The sequence below is a fragment of the Scyliorhinus canicula genome, chromosome 9, assembly GCF_902713615.1.
Source record: "Scyliorhinus canicula chromosome 9, sScyCan1.1, whole genome shotgun sequence".
Classification (NCBI taxonomy): Eukaryota; Metazoa; Chordata; class Chondrichthyes; order Carcharhiniformes; family Scyliorhinidae; genus Scyliorhinus; species Scyliorhinus canicula.
Window position 1 is genome coordinate 146,814,809 of NC_052154.1, and position 21,928 is coordinate 146,836,736.

General features: G+C 48.3%; 1 protein-coding gene across 1 annotated transcript in view; it reads left to right on the forward strand.

The window, feature by feature from the left end:
- Positions 1–21,928, forward strand: part of LOC119971775 (doublecortin domain-containing protein 1-like) — a 695,221-nt gene that overhangs the window by 595,127 nt on the left and 78,166 nt on the right. The window contains exons 28-32 of the mRNA XM_038807879.1: positions 2,966–3,080; positions 5,247–5,417; positions 11,670–11,855; positions 16,459–16,662; positions 21,331–21,535. Coding sequence (XP_038663807.1) covers positions 2,966–3,080; positions 5,247–5,417; positions 11,670–11,855; positions 16,459–16,662; positions 21,331–21,535 — 881 coding nt within the window. The remainder of the gene's footprint in view (positions 1–2,965; positions 3,081–5,246; positions 5,418–11,669; positions 11,856–16,458; positions 16,663–21,330; positions 21,536–21,928) is intronic.

Here is a 21,928-nt window from a genome sequence, read left to right on the forward strand (position 1 = left end):
CACATCGAAGCATGAAATGGGTGTGGGAACTCGGAGTCAGCGGAGGACTCTGGATGGTGGGAAGCAAGACAACGGCATCTGTAACATTTAGACCATTGAAAAAAAGAATGGTTTTTCAGTCTATATATTGGGCTGGATTCACTGTTTTTCAGGCTAAGTTCCGATGCTGGCTTGGGAACTGTTGTGTTTTTTAGACGACAAAAGCGCCGCTGAGCCCTCACAGAACCTGCAACCAATGAGGGGCCAACAACCGTGGCGAGTAAAATGCCTGGCTCCCACGATATAAACGGCTGGAGAATGTGCGGATTCGTGGCTGCGCCTGCGCGACGTCGGCCTGCAGCGTTCGTGCCATGAAACATGGGGCTGGCCATGCGCGGACTCGATCTGCCAAATAGTACGCCCCTGGCCACCCTCCACCAGTCCCCCTAGCTCTTGTGGAAGCCCCCCCCCCCCCCCCATCCCGGCCAGCAGTGTGGCTCTCAGCTGACTGTGGCTGTGACTCTCAATTGATAGGCTGGCGGGAGGATTGAACTTCCATGACGGAAGGCCAAAAATCAACAAAGTTACATTTTGGGCTGGAGGTTGCCGGGGGATGGAGGTTTGGGGCCATCTCAAGTCTCCTTCAGAAGTCGGGCACCTCCCCTTAAAGTCTAATGACCTCTGGACCTCAATCCCCAGCAGCCTCTCCCCTGAGACCCCCTTTGTGCTCCCCAGACGTTGCCTACCTGCCCTGCCGACACAGTCCGCAGCCGCCACGCCACGCTGAGACTACACGTCCCCCGCGCGATCGGGAACTCGGCCTATCGCGGGCGGAGCATCGGGGCAGGGCCTTCAGGTGACACGCCAATGCTGTCCCATTGGCGTGCGATGCATTGACCCCATTTCAGAGAGGGTGGAGGATAGAAAACCGGAGTCAACCCCCGATTTCGCGGTCGGAAGGGATTCTCCGCCTGATTGCCGATTACGATATTGGCATCAGGGAATGGTGAATCCCGCCTGTGGTGATGTGCATCACTGTAAATACACAGGGGGTTAATGTAAATACATGTAGACTAGCTAGACACTAGAGGAAGTACCAGAGACATCACACACACACACTCAACCAATAGATCAGTTAGATAGGACACGACCAATGGGCATTCACGATACACACAGAGGTGACATGACCACAGGAGGGCATTACACCAACTCATATATAAAGGACACCACACACATGATCTGCCTCTTTCCAGTGGAGACAGTCAGTGAGTACAGACACAGGGTTGATTTGATATCACTCCCACCACGTGGATTGTAGCAATCTGGTTAGTCAGTCTGAGTAGCTATAGTAGGATGATCGTTTTCAGTCTGCTCCTGATATCCCTAGCATCACAGATGCCATCTTCAGCCTATTTGATTCACTCCATATATCAAGATTTTTTTTATTTTTTATTGATTTACAGGATGTGGGCGTAGCTGGTTAGGCTAGCATTTATTTCCTATCCCTAGTTGCCCTCCAGAAGGTGGTGATGAGTTCCCTTCTTGAACTGCTACAGTCCTGCAGGTGTAGGTACACCCACTATGCTGTTGGGGAGGGAGTTGCAGGATTTTGCCCCAGAGACAGTGAAAGAACGGCGATATATTTTCAAGTCAGGGTGGTGAGTGACTTGGAGGGGAACCTCCAGGTGGTGGGTTTCACAGGTGTCTACTGCTCTTGTCCTTCTAGTTGGTAGTGGTTGTGGTTTTGTCACGGTACTGTCTAAGGAAACTTGGTGAGTTACTGCAGTGCATCTTGTAGATGGTACACAAGACTGCCACTGTTCGTTGGTGGTGGAGGGTTTGAATGTTTGTGGAATGAGGAGCAATCAAGTGGGCTGCTTTGTCCTTGATGGTGTTGAGCTTCTCGAGAGTATTCCATTGCACTCTTGACTTGTGTCTTGTAGATGGTGGACAGGCTTTGGAGGGTCAGGAGATGAGTTACTCGCCGTAGGAAAATAGCTGAAGGAACAGGATACTGCAAATATTATGGGCCCTGACAATACCCTGGCAGTAGTATTAAAGACATGTGCTCCAGATCTAGCTGTGCCCCTAGCTCTGTGCAGCGATAACACCAGCAATTACTTGCTGATGTTGAAAATTGACCAGATGCATCCTGTCCACAAAAAGGAGGACAAATCTATTCTGGATAATTACGACACCATCAGTCTACTCTTGATCAACACCAAAGTAATGGAAGATGTTGTCAATAGTGCTATCAAGTGACACTTATATAGTATAAACCTGTTCACTGATGCTCAGGATGGCTCCCATGAGTGTCACTTGGCTCATGACCTCATTGCAGCCTTGGACTAAACATAGACAACATTGAAGTTAATGAGGACGCTGAGCAACATTGGTTCCTGGTTAAACAATGTCTCCATTTTAAAATGCTCATTCTTGCTGTCAAGTTCCTCCATGGTCACACCCCTCCGTATCTCTGCAATCACTGGAGTGTCAAAGAATGAAAGGTAATCCCATTGAAACTTGTCAAATTCTTTGAGAACCAGACAGGCTAGATGCTGAGGATTGTTCCACAGGACTGTTGATTCCAGAGCTGACGATAATGGTCTCAGGATCAGGGGTTGAATATTTAGGCCTAAGATGAGGTGACATTTCTTCTTTCAGAGGGCTGTGAATCTTTGGCTTTCTGCAGGTGCGTATATTCAAAAATAGATCAATAGATGTTTGAGCACTAAGGGAATCAAAGACTAGTACAAGAAACTAAAGTTGATATAAAAGCTCAGCCCTGATCTTACTAAATGGCAGAACAGGCTTGAAGGGCTACATGGCCTATTCCAGCTCCTATTTCTTATATTCTAATGTTTACTCTGAACTGAAGGAGAGAAAGATCTGCCTTGCTAACTGAAAGCTGAGCCTGTGTGATGCAACCAAGTCAGGCTCTTATTACAGAGGAAAACAGTTCAAACCTTGTGCATTGACTCAACAGAACCTTCCATTTAATGGGTAATCCTGATCTGGTGCTGGCAGTCTCAATGCCCCAAACTAAATTGGGTGATGGCAAGAGTGCGGTGGAAATTCAGGGATGTTCGATTATCCTTCAGGTCAGCATCATTTTAACTATTCCATTCACTACTGAACTTTTTAAAAACTGTGCAATTATAATGAAACATGAATATATATGACATAGTGCAAAATATATTACTCTGCACCAACCAAACAGGCCCATGCCAAATAAAAAATAAATGATAGGCTCAAACTGCTCAGTGCAGTGTCAGTCATGTACGGTTAAATATTGCAGATACATGAAGAGTACCTTTATTCTCAAGATTTCTGTTTTGCGGTGTTGCAGATGTTAGTGCTGGTGTGGATGGGGTAGCCCCGCAGTAGCTTACTTTGGGCACTATGCAAAGTACAGTGGAGAATAGGAGTTTATACTGGAGCTGAGACTATCATAGTGAGACTTCCCTCAGAGATAACATTCTTGCGCCTGAGTTAGAAGGCTGTGCATTCAGATCCTGCTCTAGACACTCAAGTGCACAACCAATGCTGACACTTCTTTGCAATAGTGGGGGATGAATATGAGGAACCTCATATAATTATAATCTTTATTATTGTCACAAGTTGGCTCACGTTAACACTGCAATTAAGTTACTGTGAAAATTCCCTAGGCGCCACATTCTGGCGCCTGTTCTGATACACAGAGGGAGAATTCAGAATGTCCAATCCATCTAACAAGCACGTCTTTCGGGCCTTGTGGGAGGAAACTGGAGCACCCGGAGGAAACCCATGCAGACACGGGGAGAACGTGCAGACTCTGCACACACAGTGACCCAAGCTGGGAATTGAACCCGGGCCCCCGCCGCTGTGAAGCAACAGTGCTAACCAAAGAAAAGTGCTAAGTTATCTTGGTGTTCAATATTTAACCCTCAACCAACATCACTATAGCTATTTTGGAAGAGAAGGAACCAAGGAAGCAAAGTGGGAGGAAGAGTTGGGAGAGGGTATGGAGGAGGGGTTCTGGTGTGAGGTGCTCCGGAGAGTCAATACCTCCACCTCGTGTGCGAGTTTGGGGCTGATACAGCTGAAGGTGGTATATAGAGCACACCTCACAAGGACAAGGATGAGCCGGCTCTTTGAAGGGGTAGAAGATGTGTGTGGACGTTGTGGGGGGGCACAAATCACATTCATATGTTTTGGTCTCGTCCAAAGCTGGAGGTCTACTGGAAGGATGTTTTAGGGTAATCTCTAAAGTGGTGCACGTGAAACTGGACCCGGGCCCTCAGGAGGCCATATTCGGGGTGTCGAACCAGCCGGGGTTGGAAACGGGTGCGGAGGCAGATGTAGCCTTCACCTCGTTGATCGCCCGAAGGCGGATCCTGCTGGGATGGAGAACAACCTCTCCACCCTGTGCCCCGGTATGGCGGGGAGACCTGTTTGAATTCGTGACTCTTGAGAAGGTTAAGTTTGAACTGAGGGAAAGGATGGAGGGGTTCTACAATTCATGGGCGTTATTTATTATGTACTTTCAAGAATTAGATAACATCAAACATTTTTGGGAGGAGGGGTTGGGAGGGCTGGGGGGAGGGGGGTTGTATGTGCTAATCGTGACTATGGGTGATTCCTGATCCCTTTTTGTTATTTGTTTATGTTAACATGCGGGCAGTTGTTTGGGGGTTGGTGGGAGGATGGGATCGTTGTTATTGATATGGGGATTGACATTATATTCGTTACTGCTTATTGTTTATTGTTGGTGGGTGCAAATTTGGGAGAAAATGTGAAAAAGGAGGAGAATAAAAATATTTAAGAAAAAAACCCATCATCACTATAAACAGCTTCTACACAGATTGGCTGCCATACGTGCTCACTGTGGCTCAGTGGAGAGCACCCTTGTGTCTGTTGGAAGGCTGTGGGTTCCAGTCCCAATACAGAAACTTGAGAATGTAATCTAAACTGTCAGAAGGGCTGTTTTCCAAATAACATGTGAAAGTGAGGCCTCACCAACTCAATTAGGTAGAAGATAAGAGATCCCCTGGCTCATGTTAGAGAAGAACTGGGGAAGTTCCGGCTGATATTCTTGCCAAGGTTATATGTTCAAGTCTCAGGAGTGGGGCTTGAAAACTTGATTTCCTGACCCAGTGGCAAGAGTCAACCCCAGCAGATAGCCATTGTACCTTCAAATGTTCTCTTTTTGTAATGGCAGCTACAAAGATCTCCTCTTACCTGAATTTATGTTTCCGCAAAGTAATATTTTTGATATCTTATCACAGAAGTATAAAGGGTACAGTTATGGAGTCGCAAACCAGAAATGGTTCTGGATGCCAGAGACAAAAGTGCTGTATGCGTTTTATACCTCAGATGTGGACAAGGAAATTACAGCAGCCAACCAGGCTTCTGTGTGCACTTTCTGCATCTGTAAAACAGAAGAACTAGATCAACCTGTAAGTGAATCAGGAGCCCCATTTCCATTGTCATTTTCTTATTAAATCGTATTAAATGTTTTGATTAACTTATATTTGCAGGTAGGTGAATATTTGGAGCAGTTGCTTCAGCCCAAATGGGAATGTAAATCGAACCAGACTTCGAGAAATTTGGTGTGTTTTGAATTCAACTTTCTTTTTATTTTCTGCTGTTCCAGAGCTGAAGCAAAAATGAAACCAAATCTAAAATGACATTCTTTGTCCTGGCTGGTATGCGAGTCTCTTTCTACCATAAAGCACCATAGACATATCCCATTTACGATCCAAAAGCATCAATCCATATACTCCTGTATGAGGCACTAAAACCTCCAACGCTAATCAACCAGTTTAAGCCCATTGACTAAAAATGAGTGAGAAGTCTGGCTCACTAAATGTCTCCCTTGCCATAAAAACAGTAGAAACAGCAAATACTTTCCCAAAATCAGAGAACTGTACAGCATAAAAGGAGACCATTTGGCCCATCGTACCTGTACTGCCTCTTTGAACGAGCTTTCCAATTAGTTCCACTCTCCCACAGTTTCCAAAATATCCAGTTCCCTTTTGAATGTTGCCAGTAAATCTTCTTCCACTGCCCTTTCAGACGATGCATTCCAGTTCATAACAAATCACATTGTCAAAAAATGTCCCTTATCTCCCGTCTGCTTCCTTTAAATTTGTGTCCTCCTGGTTACCGATCGTTCTAGGAGTGAATACAGTTTCTACTTATTTGGTTCATCAAAACTTCTCTGAATTTTGAACATCCCTTAACATTTGCAGCTATAATAAGAACGATCCCAGCTTCTCTTGTCTCTTCACATCATTGAAGTCTCCTACTCCTGGGTATCTCACCTCCCCCACCCACTCCAACCAAGACACAATACTTGAATTAGACCTATTATTGATGCAATAAACCAAGTATTTGGGAACCACCAGCCATAAAGTTAATAATTAGGTATGGTCCACAGTGGTCAAAATGATAATCGGAGGTGGGTGGCCACTATCAGATTTGAGAGCAGGATTCTCCGACCCCCCCGCCGGATCGGAGAATCCCTCGGGGGGGGGGGGGGGGGGGGGGGGAGGGGGGGCGAATCCCTCCCTGACGCCGGCCGCCGTATTCTCTGCCGCCATTTTCCGGCGGGGTTCATGCCACGCCGTTCGGGGGCCATTGAGAGCGGCCCCACCGGCAATTCTCCAGACCCCGATGGGCCGAGCGGCTGTCCGTTTTTGGCCAGTCCCGCCGGCGTGGGTTAGACATGGTCCTATACGGCAGGACCTAGCAGGTATGTCGGCTGGGGTGGTCCTCGGTGGGGGGGGGGGGGGGGGGGGGGGGGGGGGGGGAGATAAGGAGATAACAACTCCCTGTGCATACGCCAGAATACGCCAGCCAGTCTGCGCATGCGTGGAACCACACCGGTGGTTCCGCGCATGCGCGAGGTCACGCCTGACCTTTGGTGTATGCGCAAACTTCCGCAGTCCCTTTGGCGCCAGTTGGAGCGCCGCCAACCCCTCCAGCGTCCACCTAACCCCCGGAAATGCGGAAAATTCCGGCTGTTGACGCTGGAGTGGTTGGCGCCGGTTCTCCCGCCGGCATGGGACTTAGTCCCTGGAAGGGAGAATCCCGGCCCTCAAGGTTCTTAAACTCAGAACAAATTCATTTTCCTCTTATCATGCTCTGTTATAATTGATGGGCCACCTAAGCTAGTGAGTAGGCCACATGAGTGGCTTTCCTTCATTTAGTGGGCCGCAAGATTGAAGTTGGTCTTGTGGACTAACCGTGGCCATATGAATAAGATTGAATACATTTAATACCTCCTGAATATTTCATAACAAGTTATAGAAGTGCTTAATCATTAATATATTAATAAAACTGTCATCCACTTTAAATGGTAAAAACAAAATAAATATTTACGCTTTGGATGCAGAGGGAGCACACGGCTCTCACAGTCAATGTTATGTGCAATCAGCACGAACCTCACTTCACTTGCCCTTGCTTTACGTACATATCACTTCAGTCATGCCAGTAGGAGAAAAACTATGCGGATGGAAATCAGGAGAATCAGGCAACTCTGCACGTGGGCAGTGGTCAACAGAATATCTCAATGGCCGCACTCAAAACCCAAATGGACCGCATGTTGCCTCCGGGCTGCAGGTTGTCCATCAATGTGTTATATGATTCACTGGTTTTCATACCAGATATTACGCAGATATTTATACTCCACATGTCTTGTACATGACCCAGGTTAGATTCCGGCTGTGGTGGCTCTCTGTCTGGAGTCTCCACATTTTCCCCGTTTCTGCTTGGGTTTCTTCCCACAGTCCAAAGATGTGCAGGTTAGGTGGATTGGCAATGTTAAATTGTCCCTTAGTGTCAAAGGTTAGGTGAAGTTACAGGGATAGGGCGGGGGAGTGGGCCTGGGTGGGGTGCTCTTTTGGAGGGTTCGTGCAGACCCAATGGGTTGAATAGCCTCCTTCTGCACTGTAGGTATTCTATGATTCAATGACTTTCATCATTCCCAAGTTTGGTCTGTCAACAAACCTTTAAAATGCACTTGTGATTGCCATTGGCAATTGCTGTAGAGCAGGGATTTCTTTAGAACTTCGTTTTAAACATCAGCAACCAAAACAGAACGTTCCTGCCATAACATACCAAGTTTTGCGTTGTCTGGAACTCCTCTCAGAATTATTCATAATTGCAATTTGGGAGCCAAACCCAGAACAGTTGACGCATTGCTGTTTAATCCATTCCCCAACATCAACTGGTGTAGTCATTGGGACTGATCATGTTGAAGTCTCTCGTAGTGCAGGATACCATATGGCTGGAATTTGAGGTGTAATAGCCTGAGGCAAGCATGTCTCTATAAACTGCTGCAGATATATACTCACCTGTTGTCATGTGACCTTTACTCTTAAAAACTCTGCTCCAGTTCTGTTAAATGATACAAGCCATATTTACTCAGTGCTCCAATAAACATTTACAATTCTTTGGAACAAATCACAACTCTTTCTCTGGAAGCTGATGTAACTAAAGAAACATTTACTGTCAGCATCTTAAAACTTAAATCTTAGTAAAGTTCCTTGAAGATTGGATTGGAATCTCATCTACACAACAGCTTCACCTTTCCACAGAGGTTCATTCCAATAGTTAAAACCTCTGGACTTGGCCCCATGAACATTGAAAAAGTATTTCGATTTCTCAGAAGAGAGGGAGGTGAAGAAGAAATATTACTATGCTCTTGAGAAAGAAATGTAAAGAAGAGCCATTACAAACATAAGCATGCAGCTTTGATAAAGTAGTGTCTTACAGACAAACAGAATTACCATTGACTATATATAATAATAATAATTTTTATTGTCACAAGTAGGTTTACATTAACACTGCAGTGAAGTTACTGTGAAAAGCCCCTAATTGACACATTCCGGCACCTGTTCGGGTACACAGAGGGAAAATTCAGAATGCCAAAATTAACTAACAGCACGTCTTTCGGGACTTGTGGGAGGAAACCGGAGCACCCGGAGGAAACACACGCAGCCATGGGGAGAACGTGCAGACTCCACGCAGACAGTGACCCAAGCTGGGAATCGAACCCAGGACACTGGAGCTGTGAAGCAATGTTGCTACTGTGCTGCCCACCGTGCTGCTTTATATATATATATATATATATAAAAGACAAGAGGCTGGATTCTCCGCATCCCGAGGCTGAAATCGCAGCCGGCACGGGGGCGGAGAATCCATTTTCCTGAAGAGAATCGGGACTGGCGCCGGTTCCCCAATTCTGCGGGCCCCGAAAAGCGGTCTACTTGGGGAATACGCCGCGCCACCTACCTGAGGCCATTGCTGGAGGCCCGTTCCACCATTCTCCGCCCCCAACCAGCCGAGTTCCAGATGGAACTAACCTGCTATTGCCAGTCGGGATGCTCGCATGGCTACTGCAGATTCAGTCCGGGGCCATCCTGGTCGGGGCGGGCCGATCGGAAGGCAGGGGGGGCCTTATACACATCCGGGGAATGTTTCTGCGGGTGGTCAGGGTCGGGCGCACGGCCGATCGGGGGGTTTATTTTCAGGGTCCAGCTCCGCGGTCTGAGTCCGCCATGGAGCATGGCGTGGCCACTGGAGCAAAAGCTGCTAGATTTACGCCGGGTCCTTGCTGGCTCCCTGCAGGGCTGGGAATATATGGCCCTTTCATGCCAGTTTATCTGGTGTGAAAGTCCACAGTTTTGACACCGGCGTGGGAACATAATCCCAATAACGGAGACTCTCGCTGCCTGAACTCTGAAGTATGGAAGTTAGGATTTCTTTTTATTCTTTTTATTCATTCATGGGATGTGTGCATGTCAAAATCGCAAACTGGCCTGAGCCCTCGTTCGACCCATGCACTTTTTAATTTAATGGAGGTGGGACAAAGGGCAGGCATCCAATCCACTCCCAGAAATCAGGTTAGCAATTTGCATATTTTAATAAGTTTAGCAGCCATTGATTCAGATGAACAGGTTTTTCAGGTTTAATTGTGGACAGGGTGCCCTAGGACTTGGGGAGTTTAGCAGCTGAAGGGAGGTGAGGACATCTTGGGAGAGAAATCAATTGCTTTTACAGCACTGATTGTAGGCCTCCATAAAAGGACACTGAGGTTGGGGATCTGGGGCTGGATTCTCCCCTACCCGACGGGGCGGGGGGTCCCGGCTGGATGGGGTGGCGTGAACCACTCCGTCTTCGATCCGCCCCAAAGGTGCGTATTTCTCCCCGCCTTTAGGGGCTAAGCCCTCACCTTGAGGGGCTAGGCCCGTGCCGGACTGGTTCCCGTCTCGCCGGCTGGCGTGGAAGGCCTTTGGCGCCACGGCAGCTGGGCAGAAGGGACTTCGCTGGCCGGTGGAAGTCCGCGCACGCGCGGGAGCGTCAGCAGCTGCTGACGTCATCCCCACGCATGCGTAAGGAAGGGGGTCACTTCCGCGTCGGCCATCATGTGGTCTATGGGCGAAGCGGAAGGAAAAGAGTGCCCCCATGGCACAGGCCCGCCCGCGGATCGGTGGGCCCCGATCGTGGGACAGGCCACCGTGGGGGCACCCCCCGGGGCCAGTCCCGCCGGTAAGGGAGGTGGTTTGATTCACGCCGGTGGGACTGGCATTACAGCAGCGGGACTTCGGCCCATCGCGGGCTGGAGAATCGCCGGGGGGGGGGGGGTCGCCGACCAGCGCGCCGTGATTCCTGCCCCCACCGGATCTCCAATGCCGGAGTCTTCGGGAGACAGCGGGGGCGGGATTCACGCTGGCCTCCGGCGATTCTCCGACCCGGCGGGGGTCGGACAATCTAGCCCCTGATCACCCACCCCCCACCCTTCATCCAAAAATAGTTGGGTCTCTGACTCCCCTCCCATGACACGCAACATTCCCAATATCAGGACCATACTCTACAGTTATTTTGGATTTACATAGAACCGGAACAGGTTTTCAGGTCCAACTGGCCTTACTGTTGTGCACATTCCACATGAGCCTCCTCCAATGCTACTTCATTTAACTCCAGCAGTATATCCCTCTATTCCTTTCCCCCCAGTATTTTTATCTTTCCTGAAATACATTAATGCATTCAACTACTCCTTGTGTTAGTGAGTTCCATATTCTAACCACTCTCTGGGTAGTTTCTCCTGAATTGCTTATTGGACCATTTTACATTTGTGACCCCTAATTTTGGATTCCTCTACAATTGGAACATTTACTTCTATCAATTCATGATTTTAAAATTCTGGAACAAATAATCCCTGCGTATTCAGTCTTTATGACCTCCGAAATAATTTTGGCATATCTTTTTGTACCTCCTCCAGTGTACCGATGTCTTTTTTGTGATTTGGACATATGGCTCCATATGTTTTGTATAATTCTGTGCACATAATGAGCATGGTAGCACAATAGTTAGCACTGTGGCTTCACAGCGCCAGTGTCCCAGGTTTGATTCCTGGCTTGGGTCACTGTCTGTGCGGAGTCTGCACGTTCTCCTTGTATATGTGCGGGTTTCCTCCGGGTGCTCCGGTTTCCTCCCACAAGTCTCGAAAGACGTGCTGTTAGGTAATTTGAACATTCTGAATGCTCCCTCTGTACAGGCGCCAGAATGTGGCAACCAGGGGCTTTTCACCTGAACTTCATTGCAATGTTAATGTATGCCTACTTTCTCATCCAATGACTCAGTTGTATCTGTGGAAAACCTCATCTATAAATCTCCTATTTTCTCTTTAATTTCTGCATTAGGGTTATTACATTACGAATGCCAGCACAAGGCAGAGAACCGTGGTTTGTTTAGCATGCGCCAGGGCACTGAGGGGGCAGAACGTTATGACAAAACTCCACCCTTGTAGCCCATTCATCTGTGCAACTGGCCGCAAACAGAGCAAGGTTAAAGAAACTGGGCCTTTTAAGTGCCTCAAAGTTGCAAGGGTGAGCAATACTTTAATCTGGATGAATATTTAACAGTGACTATTGACACTACTGTGAGTTACATTGTGCCAGCCATTGAGTTGGAAGTGGGGCAGAATCTGCAGCAGGACTCATTGAAAATAGTAGACTTTTTATCAAACAATTTATTTATTCAGCAAATCAAGTCTATTTGGACAGATTATCTATGAATTCAACAAAGAGCTCATGGTTGAAACAACAGCAAAGTCCTCAAGTAAAAGCAACATAATTTTTCTCACAAAATGGAACCAGTGGGGAATGATTCCATAGCACCAATTGATTATTTCACCGTCAAAATGTAGTGAGTAGGAATAGTTAGGTTGTATAACCGATGTGTGTAAAAATCAACTCTAATCATTTATAGTAAGTAGCATGTCTTCCAGCGATAATTGATGGGGGAATTACCAAAATCATCTCCGTTCTGGCTGGGACTTGTGGTATCATTATATGCAACTTAACTGCAGTAATGAGGAAATGCTGCACTGTAAGCATTGATAATCAGATAATCAGACAATCATTTGGGAGTAAAAAATTTTCATGGGACCTTTCTCAGTTTTAAGTTGGATTAGTATCCAGGATGAAGGTTCGGGATGGTCAAAATTCTGATTTCCAGACTATTTGCTTACTTTGTGAAATGTCACAAAATCATAACTGAATTTCTCAGGAATCATGGGTGGGATTCTCCGAATCCGCGCCGGGTCGGAGAATCGGCAAGGGGCTCGCGAATACCATGCCGCTCCGACGCCGGGCTGCTGTTTCTCTGGCGACCGGAGAATCGGCGGCAGTCGTGCCGGCATGGTGGCCGCGACGCCGGTCGGGGGCCATTGAAAGAGGCCTCCTGCGGCGATTTTCCGCGCTGACGGGCCGAGTGCCCGCAGACACCCACCGGCATGGTGCACATGTGGTCCTGCCTGGCGGGACCTCAGTGTTCTGGCTGCGGGGGCCGTCCTGGTGGGGTGTTGGTTGGAGCCGACTCCTGGGGGGCCTCCACAGTGGCCAGGCCCGCAAATGGGGGGCAAATGATTGACGGGCGCGCTCATTCCGGGGGTGGCCTACGATACTCTGCATCAGGCCCCTGTAGGGCTCCACCATGTTGCCCGATGGCCGGCGCGGAGACGGCCGTGGCGCGCATGCATGGACCAGCGCAGGCCATGGCACGCCTGCGCACACCTGCACCAGCTGTGTAGGGCTGGCTTTCGGTGCCGGAGCAGCGCACAGCACTCCGGCGCCGTGCTAGCCCCCCGAGGAAGGAGAGAATGACTGGGACTGGAGGCCCATTGACGCCAACGTCGCTCGCGCCGGTTTTGACACTGGCGCAACACTTGACCGGGATTTCGGAGAATCCCGGCCCATATGTGGAGAGATCAGGGGCAGGATTCTGCGTGAATCGGTCGGGTGGGCAACTCCGTCGCGAAGGAGTGGCGTGAACCACTCCGCACCTTCAGGGGCTGGGCCAGTGCCGGAGTGGTTTGCACCGTGCCAGCTGGCACGGAAGGGGGTTGGCGCCATGCCAACCCACTCTGAAGGGCCTCCGCCGGCCAGCGCGAGTTGGCGCATGCGTGGGAGCGCCAGCGTGTGCTTGCGTCATCCCAGCGCATGCACAGGGGGGGGGTTCATTTCCGCATCGCGGAGGTCCACAGCAGCCGAGGTGGAGGAATAGAGTGCCCCCATGGCACAGGCCCGTCCGTGGATCGGTGGGCCCTGATCGCGGGTCAGGCCACCGTGTGGGCACCTCCCGGGGCCAGATCCCCTGCGCCCCCCCGAGGGCCCAGGAGACAGCCCATGCAGCCAGGACCCACTGGTAAGTACCTGTTGTAATATACGCCGGCGGGACCAGCCTAAAGCAGGCGGCCACTCGGCCCATCGCAGGCTGGAAAATTGCCAGGAGGCCACTGCCAGCGGCCGGCGACAGGCACGGCGCAGTTCAAGTCCCCGCCAAATCCCCAGCGCCGGAGAATTCAGCAACTAATGGGGGCGGGATTCACACCGCCCCCCCAGCGGTTCTCCGACCCGGCGGGGGCGTCGGAGAATCCCGCCCCAGAGAAACTGGGATTGTTCTCCTCAGTGCAGACAAAGCGAGGGAGACTTTTAATAGAGAGGTTAGAAATTATCAGGGGCTATAATAGAGTAAATAAGTAGAAGTTCATTCCATTGGCAGGGGAGGTTGGTATCCAGACAACACAGATATAAGGGCCGCGATTCTCTGGTATGGCGCCAGAGTGCCGGCGCCAAAACGGGAATACTTTACTCCGACGCCGGTTCCAAGACCTGATTCTCAGGTCCTGGGGGGGCCAGCATGGTGCTGGAGTGGCCCACGCCGTTCCAACTGCCGGTCCCGGCATCGACCCGGCACCTTGGGGTCCGCGCATGCGCAGTTGGGGCGGCGGCAACTAGCACATGCGCACTGACCGTCAACCCCGCGCCTGCCCCGACGCCAAATGGCGCAGGGATCCAGGAGTATGCGCGGAATAAAAGAGGTTCGCAGCCAGAGAGGCTGGTCCGCCGATCAGTGGGTCCCGATAGTGGGCCACGCCACCACGACGGGCCTCCCCGGGGTTGGACCCCTCCTTTCCCCCCCCTCCCCACCCCCACAGGCCACTCCCAGACCCTTCAACCCCGAGGTCCCGCCAGCCCAGAGCATATTAGAACGGCGCCGGTGGGACGCGGATTTTTTCGGACTGCCGCTCGGCCCATCCGGGCCGGATAATTGCGCCACCGCCAGAGGATCGCCGCTACGGCAGTTTGTGGTGATTCTCTGTGTGGCCCGGTGCCATTTGCGCGTGGCCGTTTTCACAGGGGTGGGAGAATCGTGTCCTGGCGTCGGGGCTGCCTCTCGCGATTCGCGCGGTGCTGCGGCGATTCTCCCACCCGGCGGGCAGTCGGAGAATCCTGCTCAAGGTGTTTCGCAAAAGAAGGCCATTTGGCCCCTCAAGCTTATTCCGTCACTCAGTAGATTATGCCTGATGTGTATTTTATTTTTTTTGTTTTATTTTAATTTAGATTACCCAATTATTTTTTCCAATTAAGGGGCAATTTAGCGTAGCCAATCCACCTACTCTGCACATTTTTTGGGGTTGTGGGGGCGAAACCCACGCAGACACGGGGAGAATGTGCAAACTCCACACGGACAGTGACCCAGAGCCGGGATTCGAACCTGGGACCTCAGCGCCGTGAGGCAGCTGTGCTAACCACTAGGCCACCGTGCTGCCCCGATGTGTATTTTAGCTCCATTTGCCCAACTTTAATAACCTCGCCAATATCTATCATTAATAGTTTTGGAGTTTTTAATTCACATCCACTTTCAACATCTTTTGGAGGAGAGAGTTCTGGAATTCCACTAAACAAGTGCTTCCTGACATCATCCCTGAATAACCTTCCTCTAATTTGAAGGATCTCCTTCCTTGTTCTCCACCAGAGAAATTGTTGCTCTCTATCGATTTACATTATCAAGTTCAACCAGAGGAGAGATCAATTAAATTGTTTATGCAGTGAGTTATTATGGTATGAAATGCACTGCCTAAAAGGGCAATGGAAGTAGATTTAATAGCAACTTTCAAAAGGAATAAAAACTTGAAAAAGAAAATATTGCAGCAGTTTGGAGACTGGGGTTAATTGAGTAGTTTACTCAAAATATTAGGACAGGCACAATGGGCTGAATGGCCTCTGTCTGTGCTGTGCGAAGTATGAAACCATGAAACAGATACACTGTCAGAAGGTTTTCCTGCTCCTCAACCTGCTTTCGTATGAGCTGGATGGGAGTCAGGAGTTCGGCAGAAATTCTTCAGTCATCTTTTGAATTGCATCTGTTTTGGAGGGGGGCATTTTCCCTGTGGGATCTCCTTCTCAGCAAGGTCAGTGACAGTGGCCAGAAAAATGGTGTGAATATAGCTGGAGAGTTGCCATATGGGCTGAAGGTGAACCAAGAGGTCACAGCTCCCATTCCAACTCCAGTCAGGATCTCAATGACTCATAGAATTTCATAGAATTTACAGTGCAGAAGGAGGCCATTCAGCCCATCGAGTCTGCACCAGCTCTTGGAAAGAGCACCCTACCCGAGGTCAACACCTCCACCCTATCCCCATAACCCAGTAACCCCACCCAAAACTAAGGGCAATTTTGAGGGACTCGTTCAAACTCTCTTTTAATGAAGTGTTCTCAACCCTGCTACGGAAAAAAAACTTAAACAACAGCGAAACAATTTGCATTTATATCGCACCTTTAATGTCGTAAAACATCCAAAGGTGGGTGTGTTATCAGGCAAAATCTGACACTGAACCACAGTAAGTTGGCATTAGAACAGATGATCGAATGCTTGGTCAAAATGCTATATTTAAAAAATTCTTAAAGGAGCTGGGAAATAGATTTTGGGATGGAATTCCAGAGCTTAGGGCCTTAATAGCTTAAAGCAAGATTGCCAATGATGGAGTAATTAAAACTGGGCATGCAAGAGGCGAGAATTGGAGGAGCGCAGATATCTCTGAGATTCAGTTTGGGGGTGGCCAGTCTAGTTTTGTGTTTCTCTCTATTTAAAATGTTGCACATTGCATTTGTAGAGAGCTGGCAGATTGTTTTTTTTTGGTTGCAGGTTGACCTTTCCACTTCTGAAGCTGAAAGTACATTGTCTCGCTGGGAAGAGAAATGGATTTCTTTGCGCAGGGATACATCAGTCCAGACTATCTCACAGGAGATCTCTGCTGCCAAGACCCAACTGTCAGTAAGAGTCTTGGCCTACCGAAACGGGGCTGGATATAAGGATGGCCAATTGATCATCGGGACAACCTTTTCCTCGGTAATAAAGCCAAATGAAGTAAATAGCATGTTCAGGTGTAAAACAGAAAATTCTGAGAATACACAGCAAGTATGTTAGCCTCTCATGAGAGAACTGGGCAAATGTTTTTTAGTTCTGATGAAAACTGTTTACTCCAGACACATGGGTGGGCGGGTTCCTCCCACAAGGGAATAAAGAGGGAGCGGTGTTCTCCATTTGTCTGCTGTCAACTCAGTGAATGAGCACAGAAATTCCAAGTAAATGACAAGCATTAATGCCATTTTCCATTGGCAATTCTGTGATATTCATTTAATTTTGGGTCTGACTGTGGCGATTTTGACTATTTATTGCTCAGATTCCCAAATCATCCACATATTTCTTCGAGCTGAGCTTCATGCACATTTTTGTTTCCTGCACAAGGCTTTAACTTTATACTTTAGTAAAGCCAAGAACTGAGACAGAAATTAAAGGGAAACATTTTATGAGTTCTTATTTACCTGATATTTGAAATGAACCGCACTCTGCAAACCAGGACCACAATATTCAACAGTAGGTACTGGTTGAGGTGCGAAATGATGTACGTACTGCTCCTGATAACGTCTGACAAGGCCCACTCTAATCGCCATATTTTTGAGGATGATAGTGCAGCAGTAATTATGCAGAGTGGGTAGATCCATAAGGCGGTAGAGAGGGAAGAACGTTTTGACACACGACCTGTCATTTCAGCCTCACTGTTAACTCCCTGTCCTAACCGCGCACAACTAGACATGTGTTCAACTGTGGAAGGGAACTTACCCCATCAGCACTTGTTAAAAGGATCCATCCACTGCAGGTTAGTTGCCAATGACTAACCTATGCCTCAAAGAAAGGGTAGTGTGCTGTGAGTGCATGAGGTTATGTACCTGTCTCAGTTGAATAGGTGACTGTATGTGCAAATTGTGAGTTGTGAGTGTGTGGCTTGTGGCAGTGCGAAGTGTGTGAGAGTGAGGTGAAACTTATAGATACACGGTTTGAGCCATGGTTCGGATAGATCTTTGGTAGGCGTGTGACCAGGGCGTGGATATTGGAGCTAGAGTGAGACTTTCGTTCAGTGACAAGAATTTGATACAAGAAGATGTATTTACTTTCCTGACCAATACATGGTATTGCCTCCATGTTCTCAGCACCAGACTATTGGCATTGACCATCATGGCCACCTGTTCCCAATGCAGTATGAACATTTGTCTGGGCCTCTTGGACCCCTGATGGAAGTGAACCTCTCCCCTCTCACCATAAGACGTGGGTTCAGAGATAGACCATTCGGCCCATCGAGTTTGCTCTGCCACTCAGTGAGATCATGACTGATCTGATATGAAAATCCTCAACTCCACCTTCCCAGCTTATTCCCATGACTCATGATTCCCTGAAAGATTAAAAATCTGTCATTGAACGTATTTAACACCCCAGCCTCTTCAGCTCCCTGCGGTAAATGATTCCACAGATTCACTGTCATCTGAGAGAAGGGATTCCTCCTTATCTGTCTTAAATGGGCGAGATTCTGTCCTCTGGTCCGAGAGTCTTCCATAAGGGGAAACAACCTCTCAGTATCTCCCCCACCAAGCCCTCTGAGAGACTGTACATCTCAAAATGGTAGCCTCTGATTCTCTCCACACCTGGGATCAACCTAGTCAACCTTCTCTGGGCTGCCTCCAATGACAGTAAGGCAACCAAAACAGGTCCACATCCTGCACCAGTGACTCCAGTGCAGCATCTAAAAACCTTGGGGGCATTCCCTCTTTCCCGCTGAGCCATTTTACATCCTTCCCAGAATCTACAAATATTATCCAAATAGTTTTAGCCTCTGGTGCAGGCTGAAAGCACCTCGCCTTTAAGAGGTGAAGTCTATCTTTAAATAGTGACGGTTAACTTTAAGCTGTGTTCATCATGCAGGAACTGGGACTCCTTGTTGAGCCATGCAGTCTCTCAGCAGCAGATTCAGCACAGGGTTGCATGTCCAGCACAAGCAAGGTCTGGGGTAATCATGCATCGCAATTCCTGCAGCCTATTTCCGAAGCTATCTTAATTTAACCCCCTGTTATGTTAACTGAAGTTTAAATGTTGGAAAATACAAGCAACCACCAGACCCTTATACCAATGGACATGGGGAAGGACTGGGGACGACTTTTAGGGACCAGAATATCTGGTAATGCAGGAAACCCAGAGGTAGCATCAAAGGACCTCATTTTAAGTCATTTTCTCCATCTCCTGCCTGGGAGCTGGACAACCGAGGAGGAAGGAGGGAGGGAGAGGTGATGAGATTGTGGTGCTCGAGTGATCACATAGGACTGGGGATGGGATCAAAGGGCCAGAGCAGGGGGTCGGCACCAGATCGTAGGTTGAGGAAGCAACAAAGCTTGAGACGGGAAGGCCTGTCTCACAGCAGGGAGGCAGAATGTGGTGCATTATTTTGGGGGAGCCAGGAGGAAACAATCCTGGTCCTCCTGACTCTCAAGGACTGCTGGAGTAGAGAGAACGTGCCTGCTGGATCTGACGGTTCTCATCTTTTATGTGCTGGGTTTCCCCATCCCATACCTTTTCAATCGGGAAGACTGCTAAAGTCTGGGGCTTTAGGACCGACTCGAGAAAATGGATAACTTAATGAGCCCAGCCCACCCAGGCAAAACTAAAACAGTGGGTTCGGGTCGGGTTTTCTATTTTAAAGAACGCAACTTCCCCCTACCACTCCTCCACCTGCTCTGGAGGGTTGGGGTGGTTAAATTTCCTCCCATTGGTGCAACTTAATGCACTCTGCATGGCAAGTTTGATGGCAGGGGCAATTTAATCTGGCAGTAGGACGGGCGGTGGGGACCCTGTCCCCTCCCACTTCCACCCCAATTAAGTCCATTGCAGGAAGGCCTGGAGGTTACCACTTGAGACCCTGAGGTGGGAAACTCGTGTCTGTGTAAGGACCTCATCCTGCCATCGTCGGTATTAAACTAGCGGCGGCGGGTGGTGTACTCACCAGGCGGGCAGCAAGACAAGCTATTCCTCTTGGGGTTCCTTGAAGGCTGCCGGAAGAGGGATTCCTCATTTAACGTCTCTTGGTGCTCGATGCAGGGACCTGACATCAGGGAAGGTCAGGAAAAGGAAAAGGGACACTCTGAGATTCACCATTTTCCCCTGCCCTTTCTGCTGACACCTCTTCCTTCCCCCTCCTCTGAAACCTTCACCTCATGATACCTTCCCACCAACACTCAACTGTGGCATGGGATCCAGCAATAATCCTGGGTCTCGAGTGGATATTACACCACCAGCCTTCCAGGTGGCACTGCCAACCAATACTGTGTCTGGCCTTTGGGGTCTTTAATTATGGAGAAGGCCCACCATTGCCAGTTAAGTGCCTGAGTGTGTCATGATAGGGAGATATTAGGAACTTGGGTCCAAAATGGGGTCCAAGATGTAGCAGGCAATTTAGGGATTAAACAGATTGAGGAAAAAGATTGCTAGCAGCAGAGCCAAAGGATACGCCCACAGCCTGAGTTACCTTGCCTCATTCAGACTTAACCTCGTTGGTGGGAATACACAGAATGCCCCGGTTCAATCAGGATGATCCACTCAAGATCCATTGTCATTTCGGAAATCCTTGTTTGACTGGCCATCAGCCCATCACAGAGTCTGATGACTTATTTGTTTGTCAATGGAAGGTTGATTGTATAACAAATGGCAAAGCTCTGTTATTTTATATAAATGGGTATGGGCAATCAGCCAAGATAATGATAATGAACATTTGTTTGAGGGGCTGGGTGGAACTTAGAAAAAGAGAGAGAGAGAAGAAATGCTTTTTTGAACAGTTACAGAGGAGAAGGCAGTGGAAATCGAGCAGAGATGTCATGAAAGTTGCAACCGAGGCAGGCTTTGGAAAAGGGCTCTGAACAAGTGTCCCCAACAGAAAAAAATTGCTTTGTAAATACAAGTATTGCCTTGGCCTGTCTGTGTAAATGGCATGAGAGTGGCATGGTTATTTAAAGTGATGTTTAAAAGGAACTAGAATGTTAAGGTTAAGAAACTGCATGTAATTTGCTAGTGTTAGAGCTGATGTAAAAGTTTGAATATTGTTTTATTTTCTTTCACTGTAATAATGTTTGTTTATAAAGTAACCAAGTTCTATTTCTTATATTATGACCCCTGGCACAAATCGATCTTTCCGTACCGCATTAAAACTTTAAAATGTTATGATACCTAGTCCAGTCTCTTAGCCACTGTTGAGAGCTGACCAGGCACCCATAACAAGCACCTCATTCATTAGGCCTTCCTTAAAAAAAGGTGACATGGGGCTCTTGTTGGCTCGCTAGCCAATGGGCAAAACTCTTGTCGCCTCCATTAATTTCCACCCATTGTGTGTGTAACGGGCAATGGCTGATGCAGAGATTGCTATTCAACCATTGAAATTTGTGCTAGCGATAAAATGAACAACAGACTTGCTCATTAAGCTCATACAACTAGTGCTAATTTCTTGGATAATATTTTCATGTTCTATACCTAATGTCCAATATTTTATCACAAGTGTTAAATTGTCAGATTTAAAGGAATTAATTCCTCCATACAGGAGCAGGGAGAAGAATGCCACACAAATTGTGTCAACAATAATTATAACTTTCTTATTTCCATGCAATGTATTTTCCTTTATCTTCTCTGGTTGCCTTGATCTAGTTGCTTTCCACATGCACTCAAAGACTAGGACTCACCAGGCCAGCTTGCAGACTGTACACAGCAGATGGAAGCCTGATCCTGACAATAAATGAACTGACAGCATGGGCAGTCAACGAGGCTCTACAGGAACACAAATCAGAAACAGAACATGGTGCACAGGTCAAGGATGAAAGACCTAAGGAGTTAAATGGGGAGAATAAGGAAGGTATGCCAATTGTTTTATACCCATGTTACCTCACCTCCCACAGCCTTGTTTGTGAGCTCTGGAATCTGATGTACAGCTACAGGTGATAACTGTTAACTTTCCCTGCTCCTTTATAGCTATAGCTCATGTGCCTCCCCTTGTGAAATAGTCTAGCTCGTTAAATCACTGTTTGATGAGAGGCCAGGATATCAGTGAATGCTCATCGATACAGCCTCAAGTGCTGCTGCAAGAACTTTTACTTTCCCCCAAGAGGCTAAAAGTTCCTGGGTTTAACATTTCACCTGAGAGATGGCACCTCTGACACCGTTGCACTGCTTTGAATGGACAGACTAGGGATGGAACCTTATGCCTTCCCCCATGTCTTCTTTGGTGGTGGGGTGCGATTTAATCAGA